The sequence below is a fragment of the Octodon degus genome, unplaced genomic scaffold (assembly GCF_000260255.1).
Source record: "Octodon degus isolate 3935 unplaced genomic scaffold, OctDeg1.0 scaffold00137, whole genome shotgun sequence".
Classification (NCBI taxonomy): Eukaryota; Metazoa; Chordata; class Mammalia; order Rodentia; family Octodontidae; genus Octodon; species Octodon degus.
In genome coordinates, this window is record NW_004524713.1 from 6,781,148 (window position 1) to 6,803,108 (window position 21,961).

The window sequence follows — 21,961 nt, forward strand, 5'->3', positions numbered from 1 at the left end:
AAAAAAAAAAAAAAAAAAAAAGAACAATGAGGGACCACTCGGCACCTATCAGAGTGGCCACATCCCAAGATGATTTACACTAAGTCAGTGAGGATGTGGGGCAACAGAAACTCCATTCAGCTCTGGTGGGAAGGCAGAGCATATAAGTTAGGAGTCCTAAGGCAAGAGAACTTGGAGTTCTCATGCCTAGGGACAGGCGAAGGTGTCCCAACTCCAGGGGACCATTTGCCTTTCCTCCACTTGTTTGTTTGTCTTCTCTCTCTGATTGAAGGCAAGTCTTCCCCACTCAGGCCACCATCTCACACACTGAACTGCTCTGGGCACGCCCTCCCAACACAGCCAGAAACCATGCATTTCCCGTTCCCTGGTACCTCAGTCTAGTCCAGTCAGGCTGACAACTACCTAAACGTATCCATCACGCCATATCATCCAAAAGTCCTTGGTTATTTGTTCAACTGTGTTGAAAACTTAAATCTGCATGAAATTTGCATGTGAACATTTGTGGCAGTTTTACTTATGATTGCCAAACCTGGAAGCAACTGAGACACCTTTCAATAAGTGAATAGGCTGACAAATTCTGGTATACCCAATCCATGGGCTACTATCCAGCGATAAAAGGAAATGAACTATCAGATCATAAAAAGATATAGAGGAATGTAAACGTATGTTTCTAAGTGAAAGTATGCAGCCTAAGAAGACTAGATATGATATGATTCCAACAATATGACATTCTGCAAGAGGCAAAACTAGAGAGAGAAAAAAAGATCAGTAGTTTCCAGGAACACAGGGGTAGTGAGGAACAGGTAGCGCACAAGGGAGCTTTAGGCAGTGAAGCTATTCTGACTGATGCTGTAATTGTGAATACCTGTCATTATGTGTTTGTCAAAAGCCATAGCACTGTACAATAGGAAGAGTGAACCTTACCATAAACTATGGATTTTAGTCATAATAACAAGTCTTTGTTTGTTAATTGTACCACAATAGTTTAGAGGAAACTGTGTTGAGAAGAAATGATTCTCTGTATTGTTTGCTCTGTGTTCTAATAAAGTAAATCTGTTGATTCAAAAGGGGCTCCTAGAGCCCTGGCCCGTGTTTGGTGCTGTCTAAGTGAGCTCGCACTGTTGCCAGCCACTGGCATTCAAGTTAGGAGGTGGGAGGCTGGAGCAGGATTAGCTGCGGGGAGCTTGTTCCTGGTCCAGACACTTCCACTTGTAGGCTGGGTGCTACTGCAGTGGCCTCTTGTTTGTCTAGAACTCCTTGCATCAGCTAACGCAGGGGAGCAGAGGGATTTTGGGTGCAGCACGGCCAGGAGCACCCAGCAGTGCTTTGCAGAAGCGGTGATCATGTAGACCACATGCAGACTCCTCTGTCCGTGCAGAAGGAACTCTCCCAAATGCAGTACCACATAATGGCCGTGCTATGGCAGGGCCAGGGGCCAGACTGGCTCACTAGACACAGCTCTTCTCAGTCCCTGGGTCTGGGGACATTTGGGTCTGGCACCACAGTGCTCATGAGCTTGTTGAGTGTTGTCACTGCAAGAAGCAGCCCAGACCTGGGACCTTGGACCTGGGACTGCTTCCTTCCTGTTCCCAACTTTCTGTCTGAGTGATCTCTTCACCCCTCCAAGCCTCAGTCCCTTCTCTGTAATGCAGTCATGAATAAGATCAAACTCTAAGAGTGGCGACTTCAGTGGAAACTGTCTTATAATCTATAGCACATACAGAAATCAGGGATGCTGAGGGCGATGGCTGAACAAGCACCATTCAATCCAGGCATCTGCTTCCTTTGAGGGGCTGCTCAGGCCCTGTAGTGAAGTGCCTTCTCTCTCAGACCTTGTTCTCTGCCCCCTTTGGGTGAGGGAGGATGGGCAAGGGCAGGCTCTCTCCTGGCCAGGGGTGGTGGGTGCAAAAGCACATTGTGCAGGGTGCGGCCTGCACTTTGTGGGCCCTAGGGACCAGTGTCCGGGCTGGGGAAGGTGGGCTGGCATTTCCGTTGGCTCCCTTGCTTCTATTAAAAATAATTCTGACACTGACTATTTTGTAAATGCATGTAGGGCACACATCCAGAGAGGCCCATCTGACTACGAGATAATTTCAAGGCTGAAGAATGAAGTCGATGCCAGACACCTCCACGCGGCACAGCGCAAGACCGGCCTAGTTCTGCGGGCCCCATCTTCCAGTGGGGCGGGTAAACCCATGTATATGTATAAGGGAGGCTTCACTAAACATGCCAAGTAAAAATACTTTTAAATATTTCAGTACATCGGCAACCAAATGCATTTCAGTTGGGGCTCATTCCAGCTGATGAAAGTATAGGCGTCAGATGATTTGCATAAGTCGACTGAGGAAATTCGGTGAGAGACGCTAACAGGATTCAGACACCCACAGGACCAGCTGGCTGTCGTGGTCTGGCGCCTGATCCATCTGAGGTGTATTTCTGCAGCACCTACTAGGCTTCAGCAAAGTGGAAGAGCCCTAGTGTAGGTCAGTCTAACCTAAGGACAAGTACCACAAACTTGTTCATCTGGCTGTCCTGAGAACAGAGGACAGGGTTGGGACTCAAGCCAGAGACCAAGGACAGCTGCTCGAGGAAGTGGTCCTGGGCCACAGTGCACAAGACGAAGGATTTCTAGTAGAAGTTAAGACCCAACTGGAGGACTCAGAAGTTGCCTGATGCTCTGGTTGGAGTGAGGGAGAAGGTAGCTGGTGAACGGAAGGATGCCACAGAGGGGGCAGGTGGCCAATCTGACAGACTCTCAGTCACTCAGATGTTGTCTCTGGGATTGGAATTGTGAAGTCAGTTGCTGCAGGTAGCTGGTGGCAGACTCTGGTCTGAAGCATGATTCAGACAGATGGGTGCAGTGGTGCCTGCCTGTAATCAGCACTCTGGCGGCTGAGGTACAAGGGTTGCTTGTCTGAGCTCAATCTGGGCAGATGGGTGACTTCACAAGACCCTGTCTCCAGATATAAAAGGATAGAGCTATAGCTCCCTATAAATCCCAGTACTAGAAAAAAAAATTCAGAGACAGAGAGAAAGGGGTGGGAGGGAAAAGAGGTATGCAGGAAAGAACTCCTGGGAAAGGCATGCCAGGAGACCCACATGATCACAATCTTGACAGTCTAGTTTGTTGAGCAAAAGGGGTAGGCACTGCTCTGAGTGCTTTCTCTGATTTGTTTCACTTCCCTAGGAGTGTTTCTGCAGGGGTGGGGGCACCACCACTGTCTCCACTTCATGAAAAAGGGGCTCAGAAGAAGTTCTTCAACTTGCTTGAGGTCACCTAGCTATGAGGTGATCAAGCCCAGGTTCCAAGGCAGGCTTGTATGAATACAGGGTCCATGGCTTGGAGTAGATTCCTAGTCAAACCAAGGCAGCCCCAAAAGGGGGATAGGTAGCTCAGGAGCTCTATGAGCAGTACAAGAGATGGGTCCTATGCTGGTCAAGAGGTCTAGCCTGTATCAAACATTATAAAGTGCCAGGGAGTTAGCTCAGCAGCATAAGCACCTGCCTGGCAGGTACAAGGTCCTGAGGTTGACCCCTGGTACTAAAAAACAAAGTATCTATATGTATCTATATCTATACATATCTATATCTCTATCTATCATCTATCTATCCATCTATCTATCTATCTATCTATCTATCTATCTATCTATCTATCTTTCTATCTATCTATCTACCTATCATGTGTTCTTAAGTTTTCCAGTCCAACCAAGGTGTGTGTATGTACTTTTATGGGCCATGTGGAGAGGGAGATCCTGAGCCATTTTTTTTCTCTTCTTTTGCTTCCTGGGAGGGATCTTTTCTTTAGCTTCTTTCCTAAAATAGCAAAACATCTGGCTGCAAAGTGAACAGAGGTTCAGGAGCCCCATCAGGATGGACCTGATGCCTAGGTGCTGGGCTCACATGCGCCCTTGGCAGGTGAACTGTTCGTCTCTCCTAGCTGGTATGAGCGACAGCTTCTTTTATTGCCTGACCTTGGTGCCACCCTCATCTCCACTTGCGGAGACTTGCGACTGCACTCTGGAAAGAGTTGAGAGGAAAGTATCTGTGATAAGAAGGAACTCGTGAGTGAAATTTACATGAAATAACTGCATCTCATAGCCAAATCATTTTCTCATTTGATTCTGGCCCGGGAGAGGGCTATGACACCCCAGTTTTGCTGATAACACCCTCATTTAGATTTCTGTGTTCTGCTGGAAATTCTAGAGATGGAAATTAAAATCTTTAATTTAAAAAAAATGACAATTACATTGGCATGCTGGAGAGCGCAAGACTGCATGTTGCTAAATTTCAGCAAGCTCCTGAACAGTCTTTGACATTCTAGGGAGATGAAGATGGCCTATTTAGAGAGGATGAGATGAGGGTGCAGATGAGGGTTCCTGGGGTGTGGGGAGCCAGATGTTAGGTGGAAGTGACTGTCAAGCCCTAGCTTTTGTTTTGCATTAGTTTTGGGGTGCAGGTCAGATGTGGACCATGGTAGCAGTGTCTCATGAACCTAGGATGGTGATCAACCTGGTTCTGTGCACCTGAGATCCAAGAGAAAAGAAAACAATGAAAAAACAAGAGTACAGGGCTAGGGATGGGGGTCAGAGGAAGAGTGCTCGCCTAAAGAGCAGCAGGTCCTGGGCTCAATCCTCAGCCCTGCCAAACAAAACAAAGAGCGAGGCTACTTGGCAGGGTGGGGTGAGGTGAGAATTCATCCTGAACATGCCCTTTTTTTTTTTTTTTTTTTGGCTGGTTTTCATTTTTTTTTTTCACTAATCTTTTTTAGAACATCATTTCTTTCTCCATTTCAATGGCAAGGTCTCACAATGGCTTCAAGCATCAGGAATCTGATGAACCTCTTTGGTGGGCACCAAAGTCTCTTTAGGGCAGAAGGAAAGGCTGAGCTGGTATGGGGAGGGGGAGATGTGTTAGCACTTGGGCATGGCTGGTACTGGGAGTGGGTGGTCACCTTATCCAAATGGCTGGTGTCCTACATACCTGGCTCTGAGGAGTGGGAATGTAGACCCTAGAATGCCTGTACAGTAAGACATGGTTCCACACTCTGAGCTTCCTGCTTGAAGACATGGGTAGCTTTCATTTTGGTGTTTGTCCACTCACTGAGCACCCACTGGGCTCTGAGAGAGATGCCTTGGTGTGTTCTAGGTAAGGTAGCAGGCCCTGCAGGGCACAGACACACAATTTCTGGGTTGCCTCCCATGCTAAGTGCTGTGTGTGTGTGTGTGTGTGTGTGTATGTGTGTGTGCACTCATGCTGTTTTAAGCCTCTCAGCAGCCCCCTGCTTAGACTCCATGACACCTCTGGTCATAGCCTACCATGACTACCAGTAACTGCTGTAGTTGTGGACATGACCACAAGACCACAGCTCCAGTGCAAAGGGCGAAAGGGCTCAGGCCGATCTTGCTTCAGATCCCACAGTGCCTTGTGAGAGGCTTTTGTGTCTGCGTGATTTTACCCCATAAGCCTTGGGTTTCTTATTTTTCAAATGGGAATAACAACCCTTACAAGATTGTATGAGAATTAAATGAGATAACGCACACAAACATTTGTTACCTCTATCACATAGCACATTTTCAGTAAATGGTCTGTGTTATGATTTCTTCTTTAGAAAGAGAGGATAGGATCTGTGAGTAATTTATCTTTATATTCCCACAGGGCCCAACGCTGGATGACATGTTCATTACCCATTTGTTGAATGAATCAAAGAGTACATGCCCTTTGAGTGATTCCCATGTTCTACCACTCTTGAAAATTGTCTTTCTTTTGTTTTTGGTGTTGGGGATCAAAGCCAGAACCTCTTGCATGTGTAGCATGGGCTCTTCCATGAAGCTTCGCCCCCAGCCTCAGAGACTTCTTTTTTTGTCAATCCACAGCAGCTCTGTGACAGGCAGAGCCCACAGTGCTGGCCAGCAGGTAACAGGAACCCCTAGCCTGAGAATTCTCTGGCTCTACAGCAGGGAGGGAAGGCAGGAAGGACAGAAGGGAGAGCCAGCCCCCCACCATGGGGCTCTGGCCCAGGCGCTCGCTGAGCAGATCTGGAAAGCTGGCTGGCTCCACACTCCCTTCTCACCCTGATGGTGTGGGGCTGGCTTTGAGAAGGAAGCAAGAACGGGGCACAGCTGCAAGATCAGGCACAGAGAGGCTCCTATTTCAGGCCTTAGTGCCCAGGGCTCCCAGCCCTTCCTTCCTGTTATTTGCTCTCAGTAGCAGTGGAAACTGAGGTGTAAGCCTTCAGCAGGAAAGATGACACAGAGATGTTTGACACTTCCCACCCCGACAACCATCCTCCCAGGAGGCCCTGGGCAGGGTAAGATGACTTAAAAAATAATTTTCTTGGTAAATAATATTTGCATATGTTTATGGGCTGTGTGTGACATGTCAGTGCACGTATCCAGCGTGCAGTCGTCACAGAGGGGCATCAGCATATCCATTCCCTTACACACGCCTCGCTCCAGCATGTGGAATTCCCCTTCTGCTCTTTCAAACATACAGACCATCACTGCTTGCTCGCCTGCCTGCTGCTCCGAACTCTGCCCCCTGGTCTACAATCTGACCCCTCTGCTGTGGCACCAACAGCGGCTGATGTGGCCTTAGATCGTGTGCCTGCGGCCAGGCAGCTGGAGCTGGAGTTCAGTTCTCTCTCAGCTTTGTCACTCCTGGGCTATCAGACTTGGAGAAGACATTTTGCTCTGGGAACCTCAGAGTCCTTGTCTGTAAAGTGAGGCGCTAGTACACACTTCGGAGCCGTGGGCTGAGCATCAGCACGACACACCGCAAAGGGCATGATCTCAAAATTGCCCTGATGCCCGCTCCACAGCTCAGGGGCTGAGGGATATCAGTGGTCTGGGATTCCCGGCGCTGGGTTTATTCATGCTAAAAATAAGTATTTTTCTCATTTCCTTAGCTCGCTCGGCAGAGTGGGGAGACCCTGGCAGACCCCTGCAGACCTCTCCGGAGCCTGTGTTGTGGACAGCCCCTGTGGGTTCCGCTTACAGGGAGCAATTTCGGAGACAAACAAAACATGAAAAGCGACCCTGAATTAACAATGGGCCAGATGGTAATGCTAGTTTGAAGTAATAAAACATGATAAATAGCTTCCTGCTGCTACTCCCGATCAATTTCAATATTAATAATTCCCCTGCCCCCACCCCCACCCGGCCCCCTCCACAGGATCCCATGATGTAGCCCCGCACTCAGCTCACAGAGCACACTTCACTTTCTGAAGGCGTCAGCAAAAAGTGACGCCGCTCAATTGTCACATGCGTACGCTTGGTCCTCAAAATGATAATTAATCTGCCTACTTCTGCCAGCGCTCCATCTCATGCCTCTCCCGGTTGCCAGGGGAGGTTGTAGGAGAGCTGCCAGATGCAGAGATGCAAAAGTTATTGTCCATCCAATGACTGTTGGTATTCCCTGACTTTTGCTGTCGAATTAAAGAATGAGGAAGAGCAGGGAACCTCAGGGGTATCTTACTCAATGACCAAGTAATAAGAGGAAGAGACCCAGAAAGGGAGCCCAGATGGTCTAGTGTTTGAGTTGTATCCACTGGCCATGCCTCTGAGCCTCAGTTTCTTCCTCTGTACAATGGGCACAATCACACCTACCTCCAGGAGAAGTCTAGCCAGTGACATACCCGTGAAGCGCCCAGCAGAGTGCCTGGCCTATGGGCGACAGCCCTCAACCTGCAGCCACTAGCATTGTTAGCAAATAGCACTAACAAACACAAAGCTACTCAGAAAATGATCCTTCAGTGCCAGAACCCTGAGATCCCTGTGTGTCCCTGTGCTCGGGAGGCCTGTAACCCATATGGCACGGGGCAGCCAGAGTAGCACCAGTGGTCAGACACTCTTCTTCTAGGACTGTCCCTGAGCAGGCCAGCTAATGGGCAGCTCAGTGGCAGAGCACTTGTCTAATGTGCCCAAGGCCCTGGGGTGGACCAATCCCCAACACTGCAACAGACAAACAAACAAACACTGCCTGGCACAATCAGCAGTGACCCCCAGATACTTTCTCTCAAGACCTGCACACCAGCCTGAGAGCAAGCAGTGTGAGTGCCTTTTTACAGACGAAGAACTGAAGGTGAGGAGGCGAGACGCCTTTCAGGCTGAGGCCCTAGGAAATGGCCAGGCCAGGTCCGATCTGGAGCTCTCCACCTCTGACTGCACGAGTTGCCCACCGAGTCCCTGGAGAGCCGCTCCCAGGGGACCACTCCTCAGCATGTCCCTCCTGAAGGGAGGCCGCCACGTGGTGTGTGAGGGTGGCACCTTTGGTTACCCGAGCTGCAGCTCACTCACCCGTAAAAGGAGGCCCAGTGGAGCCTTCTGCGCTAGATCTCGGGGCCATTTAATGGAGGAATGTGCAGCTTTGTGATGAATTGTGTAAGTATCATTTAGGGTTATTTTGTCCTTTTAGAAACTCACTGACCAACGGGTGGATAATTCTCCTAAGAGAATCCTTTGCCACACAACCTACTGGGTCAAGGTCAACTCCTTTGGTGTGGCATTCAAGGCTTTCCACAACTCCAGCCACCCCTCCTCCCCCTCCTTTTTGCTCCAGCCCGGTTGAGCTACACGGGGTGGTGTGAGCTCAGGGGCGTCTCACAAGTGCTCACACCCAGCTGGGCAACACCCCACCCGCCCGCCTGCCATCTCCAGCCTGCTCATTGCTCTCACCCTTCTCCACGTCTTCCTTGGCCCTCCCTCTGTGAAGAGCTCCCTGAGTTTCTCCCATCCCACCCCACACCTTCTGCGCCAGCATCCTTTCCTCAGCTGCTGCCACTCCAGAGCACTCTGCGCTGGTCCACCCCGGACTAGCCAGCACATGTTCAGCAAATGCGTGCTGAGGGAGGAAAGGAGGAATGCAGATGGGCTATCCCGTCCCCAGAACAGATGGCATGGATGCCTTGAGCAGAGACGAGGACAGCCCATGGTGGAGTTAGAACCAGGCGGAGGCCAGGTCTTGGTAGCAGTTGGTGCCCTGGCTTGTGAGCTCAGCTAAATTCCTGGAGCGATGTCTCTGGTGGATAGGACCATCTCCATCCTTCCCCCTTGATAAGAGGGAACAAAAGATGCACCCATCTTTTACCCCAAGCCCCCAGCCCTCGTGTGCCATGCTTTCCAAGTGGGGTCTCCACAAGGCTGTGATGGAGCCAGCCATCAGGTACCTGAGTCCCGCTGGTCCAGAGTCATGGAGTTCCACCTCCTTGTGATGTCGATGTACAGAATATCCACAGCTGCCATGGACAAGCTGCTGCTGCTGAGCTTGCAGTTCCTGCCGAAGAAGGGAAGGCAGAGGTGTCACTGCTTGGCTGAGACCCGCCCTGTCCCAACTCTCCTCCAGGCCTGTTCCGGGAAGACTGAGCGTGTCCCCTCCAAATGCATGGCTGGTCCTGTCCCCTGGTGTTTGGTGTGTGGGAGTAGGGGCTTTGGGGATGAGCAGGTCACGGAGGCAGAGCCCTCATAGGTGGGAGCAGTGGCCCTGGATGAAGCATCTGCCAGCACCTGCACCCCGGCGTCTCGCCCCCTGAGAAGCAGTGCTTACAGCCGTCTGCCCGTGCCATTGTTTGAAAGCTGCTCAGACTGCTTGAGGTGGAGTCTTTGGTCAGGCCGGCAATGACAGAAGAAAAGGGGGAGAATGTAAACTGGGGTTAGGGGATGCTAGTTCCTGTAGGTGCAGCTGTGGGGTTAGTTCAGGGCAAATGGGCTGCAGAGAGGTCAGGGCTCAGGGTGCAGCCCTGGCTCTGCCACTGAGCAGCGAGGCCCCTGAGCAAAGATCTCGCCCCCCTCACTGAGGCAATGTGTAGGCAGGCACAGGCACTGCCTGGCCTTACGCAGCCACACCCCCCACCAGGGAAGGCTACCTTCCCTGATGCCTGTATTGCCACCTTCCTATTGATGAAGCCCTAAGCACACACTTCTCCCTCCTGCCAGCATCCAGACAGCGGCTGGGGTCATGCTCAGAATACCCAGTGGTGACAGCTGTCACTAGCACGGGCTGAAGCCATCACTTCTGTCCAGAAGCAATTCCCCCGCCCCCACCCCGGGAGTTGCTCACCAGATGAGTCCCCAAGGCCACACCTACAGCAGAGGCTCAATGTTTCTGTACTTCGCTGGCCTTAATCTGTCCTCTGAAGATTTTTACCTAAGTCTCGAATCAGTCACACTCAGTCCCAGATTTACGGAGCAGAGCACCCCAGCTGGGCCCTCCCCTTTATGTGGGCTGAGCCAGTGTGGGCAGGGCTGGGAGGCCCCTCTATGTTGGTCTTGACTTTGGAGGAGCCACCTAGAAACATCAGCAGGAGGGCATGCACCTCTGAGCTCCAAAGGCTCTTGTTTAGATGCAAGGAGGCCAAAGTTACCAGGTTTTCAGCTGATGTCAACAACTGTATTCCCATCCAAGACACAGAAAGGGCATTTAGAATCCAGGGTGTTAGAATAGGGGATGGAAGCAGGCAGGACTTTCTGGCTTACTGAAAAAGCCTGCGGCAATTGTTAGTTTTTATCCTGATCTCTCTGTCCCTTTCCCTTTTCCTCCCCCAGAGCCAGAACTTTGTGGGCCCTGCATGCTCCCCAAGCCTAGCATTTCAGTGAGTGCCACTGCCCACTGGAGCAGGAGGGTTTTCTGTCTGAGAGTCTGGCTCGCAGGGCTCTAGCTCTCTGTGCAGATTGGCAGTAGCCTTGGCTTGCCATTGTGTCATCCTGCTGGATGAGAACATGCTGGCAGGTGAGTCCCCAGGCAGGCCGGCTTTTCCTGGGAGCCCTAGGGGTTAGACTCAGGCTAGATGTCACCCCGGCTGAACTACATTCAGTGCTGCTTTCAGCTTTTCAAATATATCCACATCCATGGTGCCAGCTAATGATAAAGTGGTTCTTTGATTTCACATTTGTCATTATCCCTCATGCAGACAGTTCCCTTAGGAAGTGGACAGGTGAGGCCTTGATTGGCAGCAGGATTGGGCATCCAGAAACCTGTCCCCAGGCCTACGTGGACCCTCAGGACGGTGCCAGACAGGCTGGTGCCCCCCATGTCCTGGCACACTTGCTGTCTCCCTCTTCCCCTCCTTTCTTCCCTCCTATCCACATTTCCCAGGCCATCAGTTCCCATCCTGCTTCCCCTGGGGCTCCTGCTCCGTATTTCAATCACAAGTCACCGCAGCAGACTTCAAAGCACATCAGCACAGTTACTGAGTGCCAGTAACAACATGTCAGTGGATGCCAAGCTTTTCATGTCACCTGTCACCGAGATGGCTATCTCTATTGGCTTCTGCAGGGGACAAGGCTCTGGTCTCTCCAGAGGCATCCTTGCACCCCGTACTGCTAATTTCCAAAAGCTTCATTAGAAAAGGCCACAGTCTTGCTCTAATTACCATATCGGTGTCCTCCAGCCTACCTGCTTCCCCACAGGACCAAGAACTGCCTGGTTTGCTCTGCAGGTTAATGGAGTACAAAAAAAGGAAACCAAACTGACCACTGGTATACAGTTATTTTTTTTCTGACAGGAAGAAAATAGAAGTGTCAAACCTTTAGCAGGAGCTGTAATTTACCAAGGAGAATTCTCCATTTATCCCCTTCCAAGGTAACTCATCCTCCCCGGCAATGCTGCCGATATAGTTGATTGCAACATCTGCTGCCAGGATGGAGGAAGGAGGGACCCATGCTGACTGCGGGAGGCAGGAGAGGCTTTAAGGGAATTCTGATTCTGTAGGCATTTCTTGGGTACCCTCTGTATGCCAGGCACCTTCCTGCTCCTGAGCTCTAGGAATCTCTGTGACCACTCTACAAGGGAGCAGTCCTAATCCCATTTCAGTGAAGGGTAAGTTGAGGTATAGGAGATGGGACAGGACTTTCCTGGGATCGTAAGAGCTGGGGCCCACGTGCATGTTTTCCTCTGCGGATGGAGTAGTGGGCTTGGGACCTTTGGGGAAGGGTTCCAGCCCAGAGCCGGAACCCAGGAATTGATTCTCAGAGCAGGGACAAGTAGGACTGGAACCACCAGAGTTCTGTTGGGAAGCACTGGGGCAGAAGACTGGGGGGAGAAAACCTGGGTCCCAGATGACATATTTTCTTAAATTTTTTCCCTTTGGTCCCCAAACTTTCTCAATGGACTTTTTTCAAATAGGGAATGAAGGAAGCTAAAGTTAAGACATCCAAGCTTTGGATGATTTTTTTCATCCATCTAATCCACTCAATATAGAATTTATTTTTTGCCCCCTGTGTGTGGGCAGTATTCTGGGCTCAGGGCGGGGGGCAGAACAGAGCCCTCCGAGGGTGGTTTCAGAATTTGGGTGGGTAGCCTTAATTGTTGACAACACTATTCCCTTATGCCTAGGATGCAAATCTTCCAATGACTCATGAGTAGAAGCCTAAATTTTTTAGCAGAGTAGAAGTTCAAGAAATATGGTAACAGAAGCCAGAATGATTCCTGGGGAAAGGTTAGCTAGAAATGAAATTAGGAAACACCACCTTTGGAGTCCAGGGCACACGGGTTCATTGAATCTTGGCTTTGTTCTGACCTTGAGCAAATCTCGGGAGCTCTCATTTACGCTGAGAATAGGGCCGCTGGCCTTCCCAGGCCCTCGCCAGGACCTGCTCGGTGCCTGGCACACATGGCAAGCACAGCCTGACAGTCCACATCTTTCCTCTGTGGTGTAGAACCAGTCTGAAGAAATTACCTTTGTTAGTTGCCTTTGGTTTTTTGTGTTTTAGAATCAAAGGAATTTGCACAATATGGTGGGAGAGAATCACAAATCATTCAAGTTCCTTAGAAGCCCAAGTGTAGAAAGATTGAAAATGATCATCCCCATTTCCTCTTAACTGCTGACATCTCATGGGAAATTTAGGAAGCAACTTTCCCACTCCATAAAATCCTATTTATAGAATTTCTTTTGTGTTCATCCTTTCTCCGTATAAGCAAGAAGCTTATTATTTTTTTTTCCTGGAGAGATTTCTAAAATATAAAAGCTAACAAATGATCAATATTTATTTAGAAAAAGACAAAAAAACCCGTTTCTATCCACCTGGAGGGAGGGGAGCAAGCAAGGCTGATTTAAAATGGGCACATTCTAAGAAGTCTCGGTGGATGGGCGAGTTGCAGAATCCCCGCAATGCTGGAAAGGGATTAGCACAGCGTGTGATTTCGGTCACGGAGGAGTTAATGGCGGAGGGGGCAGCAAGGCCCCTTCCATTCAATTCAAGACTGTGCCAACCGCCCATGCTGCCTCTCAGAGAATAAAACCCCCTACAGCTCCCCATTATGAAGCATATTAATATCTCCTTATGATAAAAGAGAGTGGAAAGAGAAAAGGGAAAGAGGAGGAAAAAAAAAAAAGTTCTCTAATTCAAAAGGAGACCCAGGATCAGAAGGCACAAGGGCTTGGGCAGGGATTTCAAAGTGGAGCAGCCCTGAGCGGAGGCTCACAGCGCAGGGGCCGCTACGGCTCCTGGAAATAAACCCGGTTCAGGCCAACTGTTGCACTGCCAGGCTGCCGTCAAGGAAAACGCAGCAATACAAACTGAGGTGGATCTCCACGCTGGGATGAGATGCGTTTGGCAAATCATCCTGCATGAACCACATCGGTGCTCTCCTGAATTAGTAATCTGATAGAAGAAGAGTAACAAAGAATTTCCCCCAAAGAAAGCTGTCAGGCTGAAGAATCAATTAGATAAATTTTCTTCCCCAGAGAGAGAGAAGCATCCACACCCGAGCAATTATTATAAAACAAATTTTTAAAGAGAAAGAAAAAAAAGAGGCGCTTCATTCCCTGTGATAGGTACCACAGTGACGCTTCTCTGAGGATATGACGCACAAAGCTGGCTCAATAGACCTAAGTCTAGACAAGAGAACGACAGGTCATTATTTCTCATTTCTTGGTGAAAAAGAAGAATAGAATCTGGCCAGCTTGCATTTGCATAATTCGCTCTGAAAACTGCTGATCTCTGCAACACGTGATGGGAGATGGACCCTGAAAACAAATGCATGGGGCTGTTAGTATTTTTTTCCCTCTCATTCTCTTCAGGGGACTTGGAGAGGAGGTGGGTAGGAGACATGCAAGCCAAGTTCAGCTTCTGCTCTGCGCGTGGGAAAGGCGTGTGTACCTCACCAGTGAGTGTATCTTTTCCAAAGTGCTCCTGAGAAGGGCACTTGGCTCAATTTAACATATGGCATCAATATTATTAATTCATAATGAGGCAAAATTTAAACCAAAGTGGAAAGGAGAGACAGAGAGAGAGAGAGAATAGCTGTTAGCAAGAGAAACTGCTTGCTGTTAAATTTAACTAGCAAGACCGAACATATCCAGATAAATCTGAGAGCAGAGAATCTCATCTTTTCCCATTAAGTAGCTGTTGGGATTTCCTGGCACATTTTAAAAGGAAAAGCCTATTAGTGGTTGTGTGAGATTTTGTCCGTTTCTTCTTGCATCTTTAATTACAATAGACATTTGTGGAATGAGGCAGGAAGCTTGTCCTCTGGGGTGGCCTGTTCCCCACCTGAAGATGTCCCTCCTTCCGTGGCAAGGTTACTGAGGCTCCACTGACAGCCTCAGCCACAGATGGGGACAGGGCTGCAGGGACCTAATGGTCTCTAGCATCCCCCAGTTGGTTTCTCATGCAAATGCCCTTAATTCCAGAGAACAAAGGGATGGGAAACCAGAAAGCCTACTACACAGAGACAAATTGGTAGCAATAGTTTTGACATTACACTGTTCTAGTCTGAGAAAAAATTTTTTAAGGAATCTTCTTTGGCAGCCCAATCTCAATTCTGTCTTTTCTGCTAGGTTGTGGGTAAACATCACAGTCTTCTGAATGGGTGTCTCCTTGGCGGTCACAACAGAACTCAGCCCCACCATGGCCTCTACAGGCAGCCAATGCTCTGGTAGAACCTACAGAGTGGGTATAATTGTCATTTGAATTGTCAGCTTTAACCTTTATAGGTATGCCAAGATTTTAAATAAAAGTCAGTGAATCTGGTTGTTTTATTTTGTTTTTTGTTTTTTTTTTTAGTAATCCCAGTCAGGCAGCAGCCCTTCCATAGACAGGATGGGGCTCCATGTCCCCCTGCCTGCCTCCTACTTCCTTCTGTGAGACCCCTCCTGAGTTGTCAGGAGCTGAGGAAGAGGCAGAGAGCCCTCGCAACTCTAACAGGGTCACTGTGACTTGCAGCTCCTAAGATGTCCATGTGAAGCCCAGCTGTTTCTTCACTACCATGCTGAGTTGGAACACCAGTTCAGGGATGCAGAGAACTGCCTGGGGAGTCCCTGGTTTGCTCCAGGAGGTGCAGGCCTGTGGACACATCATGCCAAAGTCCCCTATTGTCTCAACTTCACTGTTCTCCTGGGTCCCTGTGTGCTTCCACGGTGTCTCAAGTACTCTCATGACCTGTGCTCAGTGTCACTGGCTGTTTCTTTACATTCCAAGTCTCCAGAATAACAAAGGAGCAGAGGCTGCCTACCTAACTTCTCTTTCTCTTTTTTTTTTCTCTATAATGAAATCACAGATGCACAGAAAGACATCTGTTTCCTAGCTTCCCATGTTACTGGACAATAAGATGGAAATAGCTACAGCTTCCAGGAAAGCTTTTAAGGGGACCTAATGTACCTGAAAGAGACCTTTGCTCTTCTTTCCTTTTTCTTACCTAGCAGTCAACCACAATGGCCATCTTGTGACCATAAGGCAACTCCGAAACTGGAAGCGCACGCATAGAATGGATCAGCAGAAAGACAAGAAAGTGGGACATTGATTATATTTTGGAGTCTTAGCTAACCCTGAAATCCCCATTACCAAAGTTCTTGTTATATCTAAGAAAACTCACTATTTAAGCCATTTCTACATAAGACTCTTATTAGTGGAAGTCAAATGCAGTTCTACATGAGTCAGGGTCTATGAGGGCAAATAGTGACATGTCCCTGCTGACGTCCTGGAAAATTTCCACTGCCTAATGGACACAGCACTCGCAAGACTCCTATGAACTAGATATTGAGCCAGGTGCTTTATGATATGTCATCTCCCAACTCATAGTCACCTTGCAAGGCAGGAATGATCACCTACATTTTGCAGACAAAAGAACCAAAACTCAGAGAAGATAAAGGATTTTCCCAAAGCCACACAGCTACTAAGTAGTATGCCTGATCCTCAAGTCAAATCCAGTCCAACCCCAAACCTGCACTCTTGGGCTTCTCTTCTCCCAAATCTGTCACCCTGGAACTAACGCAGAGCCCTTCTCAGAATCACCTGGCACACACCTTAAGGTTTACTCAAATGCCAGAAATTCCTGCCAATACTTTTGTTTCCCATCCTATGCAGTATCTATGCACAGTGGAGCAGCACTCTGCCATAAAGAAGGATAAGCTTAAGTCATCTGTAGGCAAATGCAAGCTCAGCTTCACAATGCAAGTGAAATCCATCGAGCACAAGCTTAAATATCTCATGGTTTCTTCTCTTCTACAGGAAACCAAAATACAAAGATCAAAATAAAAGATAGATAATAGAAAACAGGGAGATTGATCTTTTTCAAATGGGAGCTGGATCAAGAGGTGGAGCGAGGGGGAAGGAAGGGAAAGGAGGTTAAAAAAATCGAGATGCGTTGCGTCCACGTCCCAGCTCCACTCGAGGAACGCACTGCACACATGTACTAAGAATAAAACCAGGGAAAAAAAGACTACTAGAAAGCTAGAGTTAGAATTCATGTACCTTATTTGAAGAAAAGTCTTTGACAAAAAATGGATTTCAAATCAAGGTTTCTAAGTTTGTTTTAATGAATAAAACTGTGAAGAGTGTGATTTTGAGGTGCAGGGTAGAAATATGAAAATCAACAACGAGGAAACACAGCAACCTTGAGGGTCAGTGTAGACTCTTGACATGTTCCTGCTCCTATTAACTGCTCAGGGGAGATTCCCTTCATGTTTGTTGAAGGGCTTTAGAGTCATTCTTTTGGTACATTTTCATGGGAACCTACCTTGTTCTACATCCTGTACAGGACCTTTTGCATGAGAGGTTTATATAATATATATTCTTTGAACATGGTAGGAAGAAGCTAACGATAACTGATCACTTACTTTATGCTAGATGTTCCTACCAGTCTTAACTAACCTCATTCACTCACACAATCCTAAACCATAGATAACTTCGGCCAGGTGAACAATACAAGGTCACTGAGGTTGGGGTGATCATGACCTGGCCCACAGGGCAGAAGCAAATTCAGGATGAACTTAAGCGGCTGCTTACTTTGCAGGCTGCAGCAAACATACTCTTTTCTTTGTTATCTCACAATTTTTATCTTTAAAATCATGCAAGTTTTGTATTAGTGTCTCTAATATAACCATGTTATTTTTATATTAGAATAAACACGTTAAATTATTTATCTGTTGAATTATTTAACTTTTCCTTCCAAAAATTGACACTTTAAAAAGATATGACTTATTTCTCTGTGGCGACTTGGCCAACAGTCAGACGACAGCTGTGTACCAGCTGAGACCCTCGGGTTAAGGAGCACAAGGTCTGTCTGTCCCCTAGGGGTGATGAATAATGCGTGCTTAAGGACCTAGTCAAGATGCTACTCTGATTTGGGTGTGTCTCGCAAGGATTCCTGCGTTGGAGGCGAGGTCCTCAGTGTGGGGTTGGTGAGAAATATAAAACCTTTAAAAGGTGGGGTCTTGGTGGGAGGTACCTGGGGTCACTGAGTTTGGGTACTTGGAAGAGATTAAAGCAGTTCCTGTGGAACCCTGAGTTAATTCTTAGGAGAGCAAGTTGTTATAAGAATGAGCCAGCCCCTGAATTTCTTTCCAGCTTCTGTCTAGATGTGACTTCTCTCTCCTGATTTGTTTCCACCATGACACTACTTGCCACAAGGACTGCATTAGATGCCAAACCAGTATGGTAACCCACCTTGAACTTTTAGCCTCAAAAACCATGAGCTGACCTTTTTTTCCTCTATAATGTTATCCAACTTCAAGTATTTTGTTATAGAAATGAAAAACAGATGGCAGTAGTACAGAACTGTTTTGTGACCATGAACCTGAGGCTGTGAATGCTGTCGTGGTCATAACATCCATTGATGGATGCAGTAAACAAACATCAACTATGAGCCAGAGCCAGTGCCCCCCACAAAGCCTGTTCAGCCTCAGGTGGGGTACTAATCCAGCTATGACCAGGCAGTTTTGGGACTGGACTCTGTCCTGACCAAAGCTCAAGCCATAAGGTCCCACTGACCTTATGAAGGTACGAAAGCCAGTTGGTCCCAACTTCATCGTCCCCTTGATTCCCAGGAACCGGATAAATAAATTTGCCATCCTGTCCACCAGGCGCAGGTAGTTGAACTGTTTTGCATACTTGGGGAACACCTGCTTGAGGCAAATAGAGGGCAGCTGGGCTTCGGGGTTGGTGTCAGGGACGCCAGTCTGCTCGCTGTCCAGAGGGTCTTCCTTCTTGGCTGATGCCTCTTCAAGCTGCTGAGACCTAAACGATGCAAAGAAGTTATAACACAGCATTTCCCCAGCACCTGCTCCTTCCCCTGAACTGCAGCACACTCAGTAGGAGGCATCAGCACTGCTTTATTTGGCTGCAGCAAGTCTAGGACTGGAAGCCAGGGCAGCGCCACCTCCACCGCTGGAAACTGACACCTCCTCCATTCTACCAGCCCGGTTTCCCAGTATGGAAAACTTCCCTTTCGGTAGTCATGATCCAAAAGAATAGGTCTATTATGGAGCAGTCTGAGTTTGATTTCAAACTCCTACTTATGGGTAGTAATTGAATAATTAAGAAATATAAAAATCTCATTGAGGGCTGGCAAGAAGCCATGGGCACAGTTCAATGAACAATTTGCAAAGATGCATCAGTTACCCAATTCTAGGAATAGGAACAATCACATTTTCTGGCTTAACTATTTTCTTATTTGGAACTCATACAAAAAGTGATCATAGTGTGGTTCCTTAGTCTGAATATTTTATTCTGAAAGTATTCCGATAGTTAGGAAGGTTACAGGTAATAACTCTCAAATATCCACTTCTGGCTTCGAAAGCCCTTCACCCCTTCAGATCCATGTGTCATTTCCACTCATTCTGAGTCTGGGGTTCCTGTGCCCTAAGCCTTTTTTTTTTTTGCCAAAATATAGAACAAAATTTTTATGCACATTTAGTGGGAAACGAAGCTGATACAGCCACTCTAGAACGCTAACACTATCTACTACAGCACATCATCTATGCACCCTTGGTCCAGTAATTTTGATTTTGATTTTATTTTATTTGGATTTTTAAACCATTTTTCCCCATAATTTTATTGAGAGACAAATAGCATTGAGACAGCTTCAAATCAAATTGGTAGGACAGTTTCAAAAATTAACACATTGCATACATTCTTCCTAGTGGTTATTTGCTGTACAAGATGCAGACATGATATCCTATTTACAAACACCATTAGAGCAAATCCCTCTATTCGTTAAGAGAATGTAACTATATATCTAACCTAACCATTTTGAATACACAGATACAAAATGGACATTCATCTGTATCCCCTTTTTTTGTTTAGTTCCGTCATTTGAATATTATAGGTGTGTTAAATCAGCAAAATATTCTAAGAGTCCAGTAGTCCGTAGTAGTATTGGGTCTTCCTCTGGACTGGCAGTGTCAGAAATTGTTGACCTGAGTCCCCTACAGCTCAACATAATACCATGCCCTAAGTCTTGTTACCACCTGTCAGTTACCCAAGCAGGAAAATCCAGAGTAAATGTCAACGTTCTTCTGTCTCTGTTTCTGCAGTCAGTGCCACCCCCTTGGTCCTCAAAGCCACGCCCGCTCTGCCCCAGCCAGAGCTCTGTCAGCTCCTATTTAGGCTTCAGACCAGGTCCTCCTGCCTCCAGCTTTCTTACTGCTGAAAAAGATACCTAGCCCGTGAAACTTAGAGGAAGAGAGGCTTCGCTTGGCTTGTGGCTTCCAAGGATTCAGCCCATGGGCTGCTGGCCTCGTGGCAGAAGGGGGTGGTACATCGGAGCTGCTTCATTCACGGTAACCAGGAAGCAGGTCCGGAACAGTGCCAGAGAGGGAGGTGCCAGGGAGCATGGACCGTGCCCAAAGTCACGCCTCCAGGCCCCACCCCGCCACTCCCAGAGGGCCAGGGAGATAGAATGCGCCTGTGGGCAGCACCCAAGTCAGGCAAGTTGACACAGATGCGTCCACCACACCATCCCTAATGCACTCACCAGGCTGGCACCTGAGTCAGCCTCTTTCGAGTAGTAGTTCCAAGCACACTTGGTTAGGCCATTTATTTGTTAACAGCCGAGGATTCCCAAGTCTGCCATCCTTACTCTGGGCCTCCAGGTCCTTCCTGGTTTCTTCCCAGGCCTTTTCATTTTCAGATGCTGGCTGGAAGGTACATATTTTACTTCAGCCAGCCCCCACGGTTTGCTCTTCCTCTTCTGCTCATGGTGGTGGTCTGGAATCACAGACCTGAAGCCACCGCGCTCCTGGTCCCTTTGGGCACCCAGCATCTCTTTCTGTATTTGCTACTTGGCTCCCTTTCCTGCTGCTGGCCTGCCCTGGGACAAGGGACACCTTCTCTGACCTGTTGTATCCACTCCTAAGAGGGGGCACTGAGCATATTAGACACAGCCAGTGAATACTGCCTGGCTGATGAGTTGATCCAAGAAACTCAGAGCAATGTCTCATGGAACTGACTCATCATCACTACCGTTCTCTCCTCTTTTTATTTTTATTTTTCTGTATTTAGGACAGGGTCTACAGGGTCTCACTGCGTAGATCAGACTCACAGTGATTCTCCTGTTTTCAGCCTCCCAAGGGCTGGGATTACAGGCGCTTGCAAACGCCCAGTCTCAGTCGTCATCAGCGAACCCCGGGGGTGGGGCTGGACAGCACGCTGGAGATTGAGCCCTGGCTGCTGCACTCTGCCTAAGCAGGTGCTTTAGTCTGCTGAGCTGTCAGGCCAGGCCAGCCCCTATTCTCTACTCTTTATGCAGGGGCCTTGTGTCCCTGTCCCATGTCTAAGCCAGCATACCATCTGTCTCCATGTTGGGCTATGTCGGTGACTTTGTACCTGTTTTTCCTGGCCCTACCTACCTGGCAATTTGTGTGTGTGTGTGTGTGTGTGTGTGTGTGTGTGTGTGTGTTGCTGGGGATTGAACTTGGCACCTTGCGCCTGCGAGGCATGTGCTTATGGAGCTATCTCCCTGGCCCTCACTGGCTTCTTCTGAGGTCTCCCCAACCACACTACTGGCCCTGGAATTCGTGTGCCATTCCACTTGTCACCCATACTGCGTTGGCCTGTGTGCCAGCCTGCTCTACTATTTTGTGAGCTCATTAGACACACAGGCCAGCAATGTGAGCCTGAAGGCGAAGCCCCTTTACATGGCAAAGAGGGTCCACAGAGAAACAACACCTTACTTGACAGCTCTGCCTAAGTGGTCCTCTCCTCTTGCCAGTCCCCCTCTAAGTATATTATAAGTTTTGGTGCAGAGTCTCAATATGCAGTTTGGACTTGTAGTGATCCTCCTGTTTTTAGCCTCCCCAGCACAGGGATTACATGCTCAGTTCACCCAGGGGCAGGACCAGCACAACATGTGGGACCAGGGATCAAACCCTGTCCCCTGTGCTTGCTTACAGGTTCTTAGTCCACTGAGCTATCTCACCAGCCCACTTCTAAGTAGATCTTAACACTAGGGCCAAGACAGAGACCGCACCAGCGCAGCATGAGAGGAAACACCTCTTGTAAAGGTCACAGTCAGGAGGGTTTGGGGGAAACAAACGTTCTGTCAGATAGAGGAGAGCCCTCATTCCTGGGAGAGGCGGATACTCCCAGGGCTGTGCCATTTTCCTCCAGCAAGAACGGTTCTGTCATCCTCACCTTGAGCTTCAGCCAGTAAATAAAAGTCAGGTGCTTACTTTTCAGACGAAAAGAAGTGTTTTCCCACTAAGGTTGTAGGAAGAAAAATGAGGAAAAGAGTGACACTCTTACCAGAA

General features: G+C 48.3%; 1 protein-coding gene across 1 annotated transcript in view; it reads right to left on the bottom strand.

Annotated features, from left to right (window-relative positions):
• Ttll11 (tubulin tyrosine ligase like 11) overlaps positions 1-21,961 on the bottom strand; it is a 269,365-nt gene that overhangs the window by 34,820 nt on the left and 212,584 nt on the right. Inside the window, 2 exon segments of the mRNA XM_023701587.1 lie at positions 9,164-9,270; positions 18,204-18,449. Coding sequence (XP_023557355.1) covers positions 9,164-9,270; positions 18,204-18,449 — 353 coding nt within the window.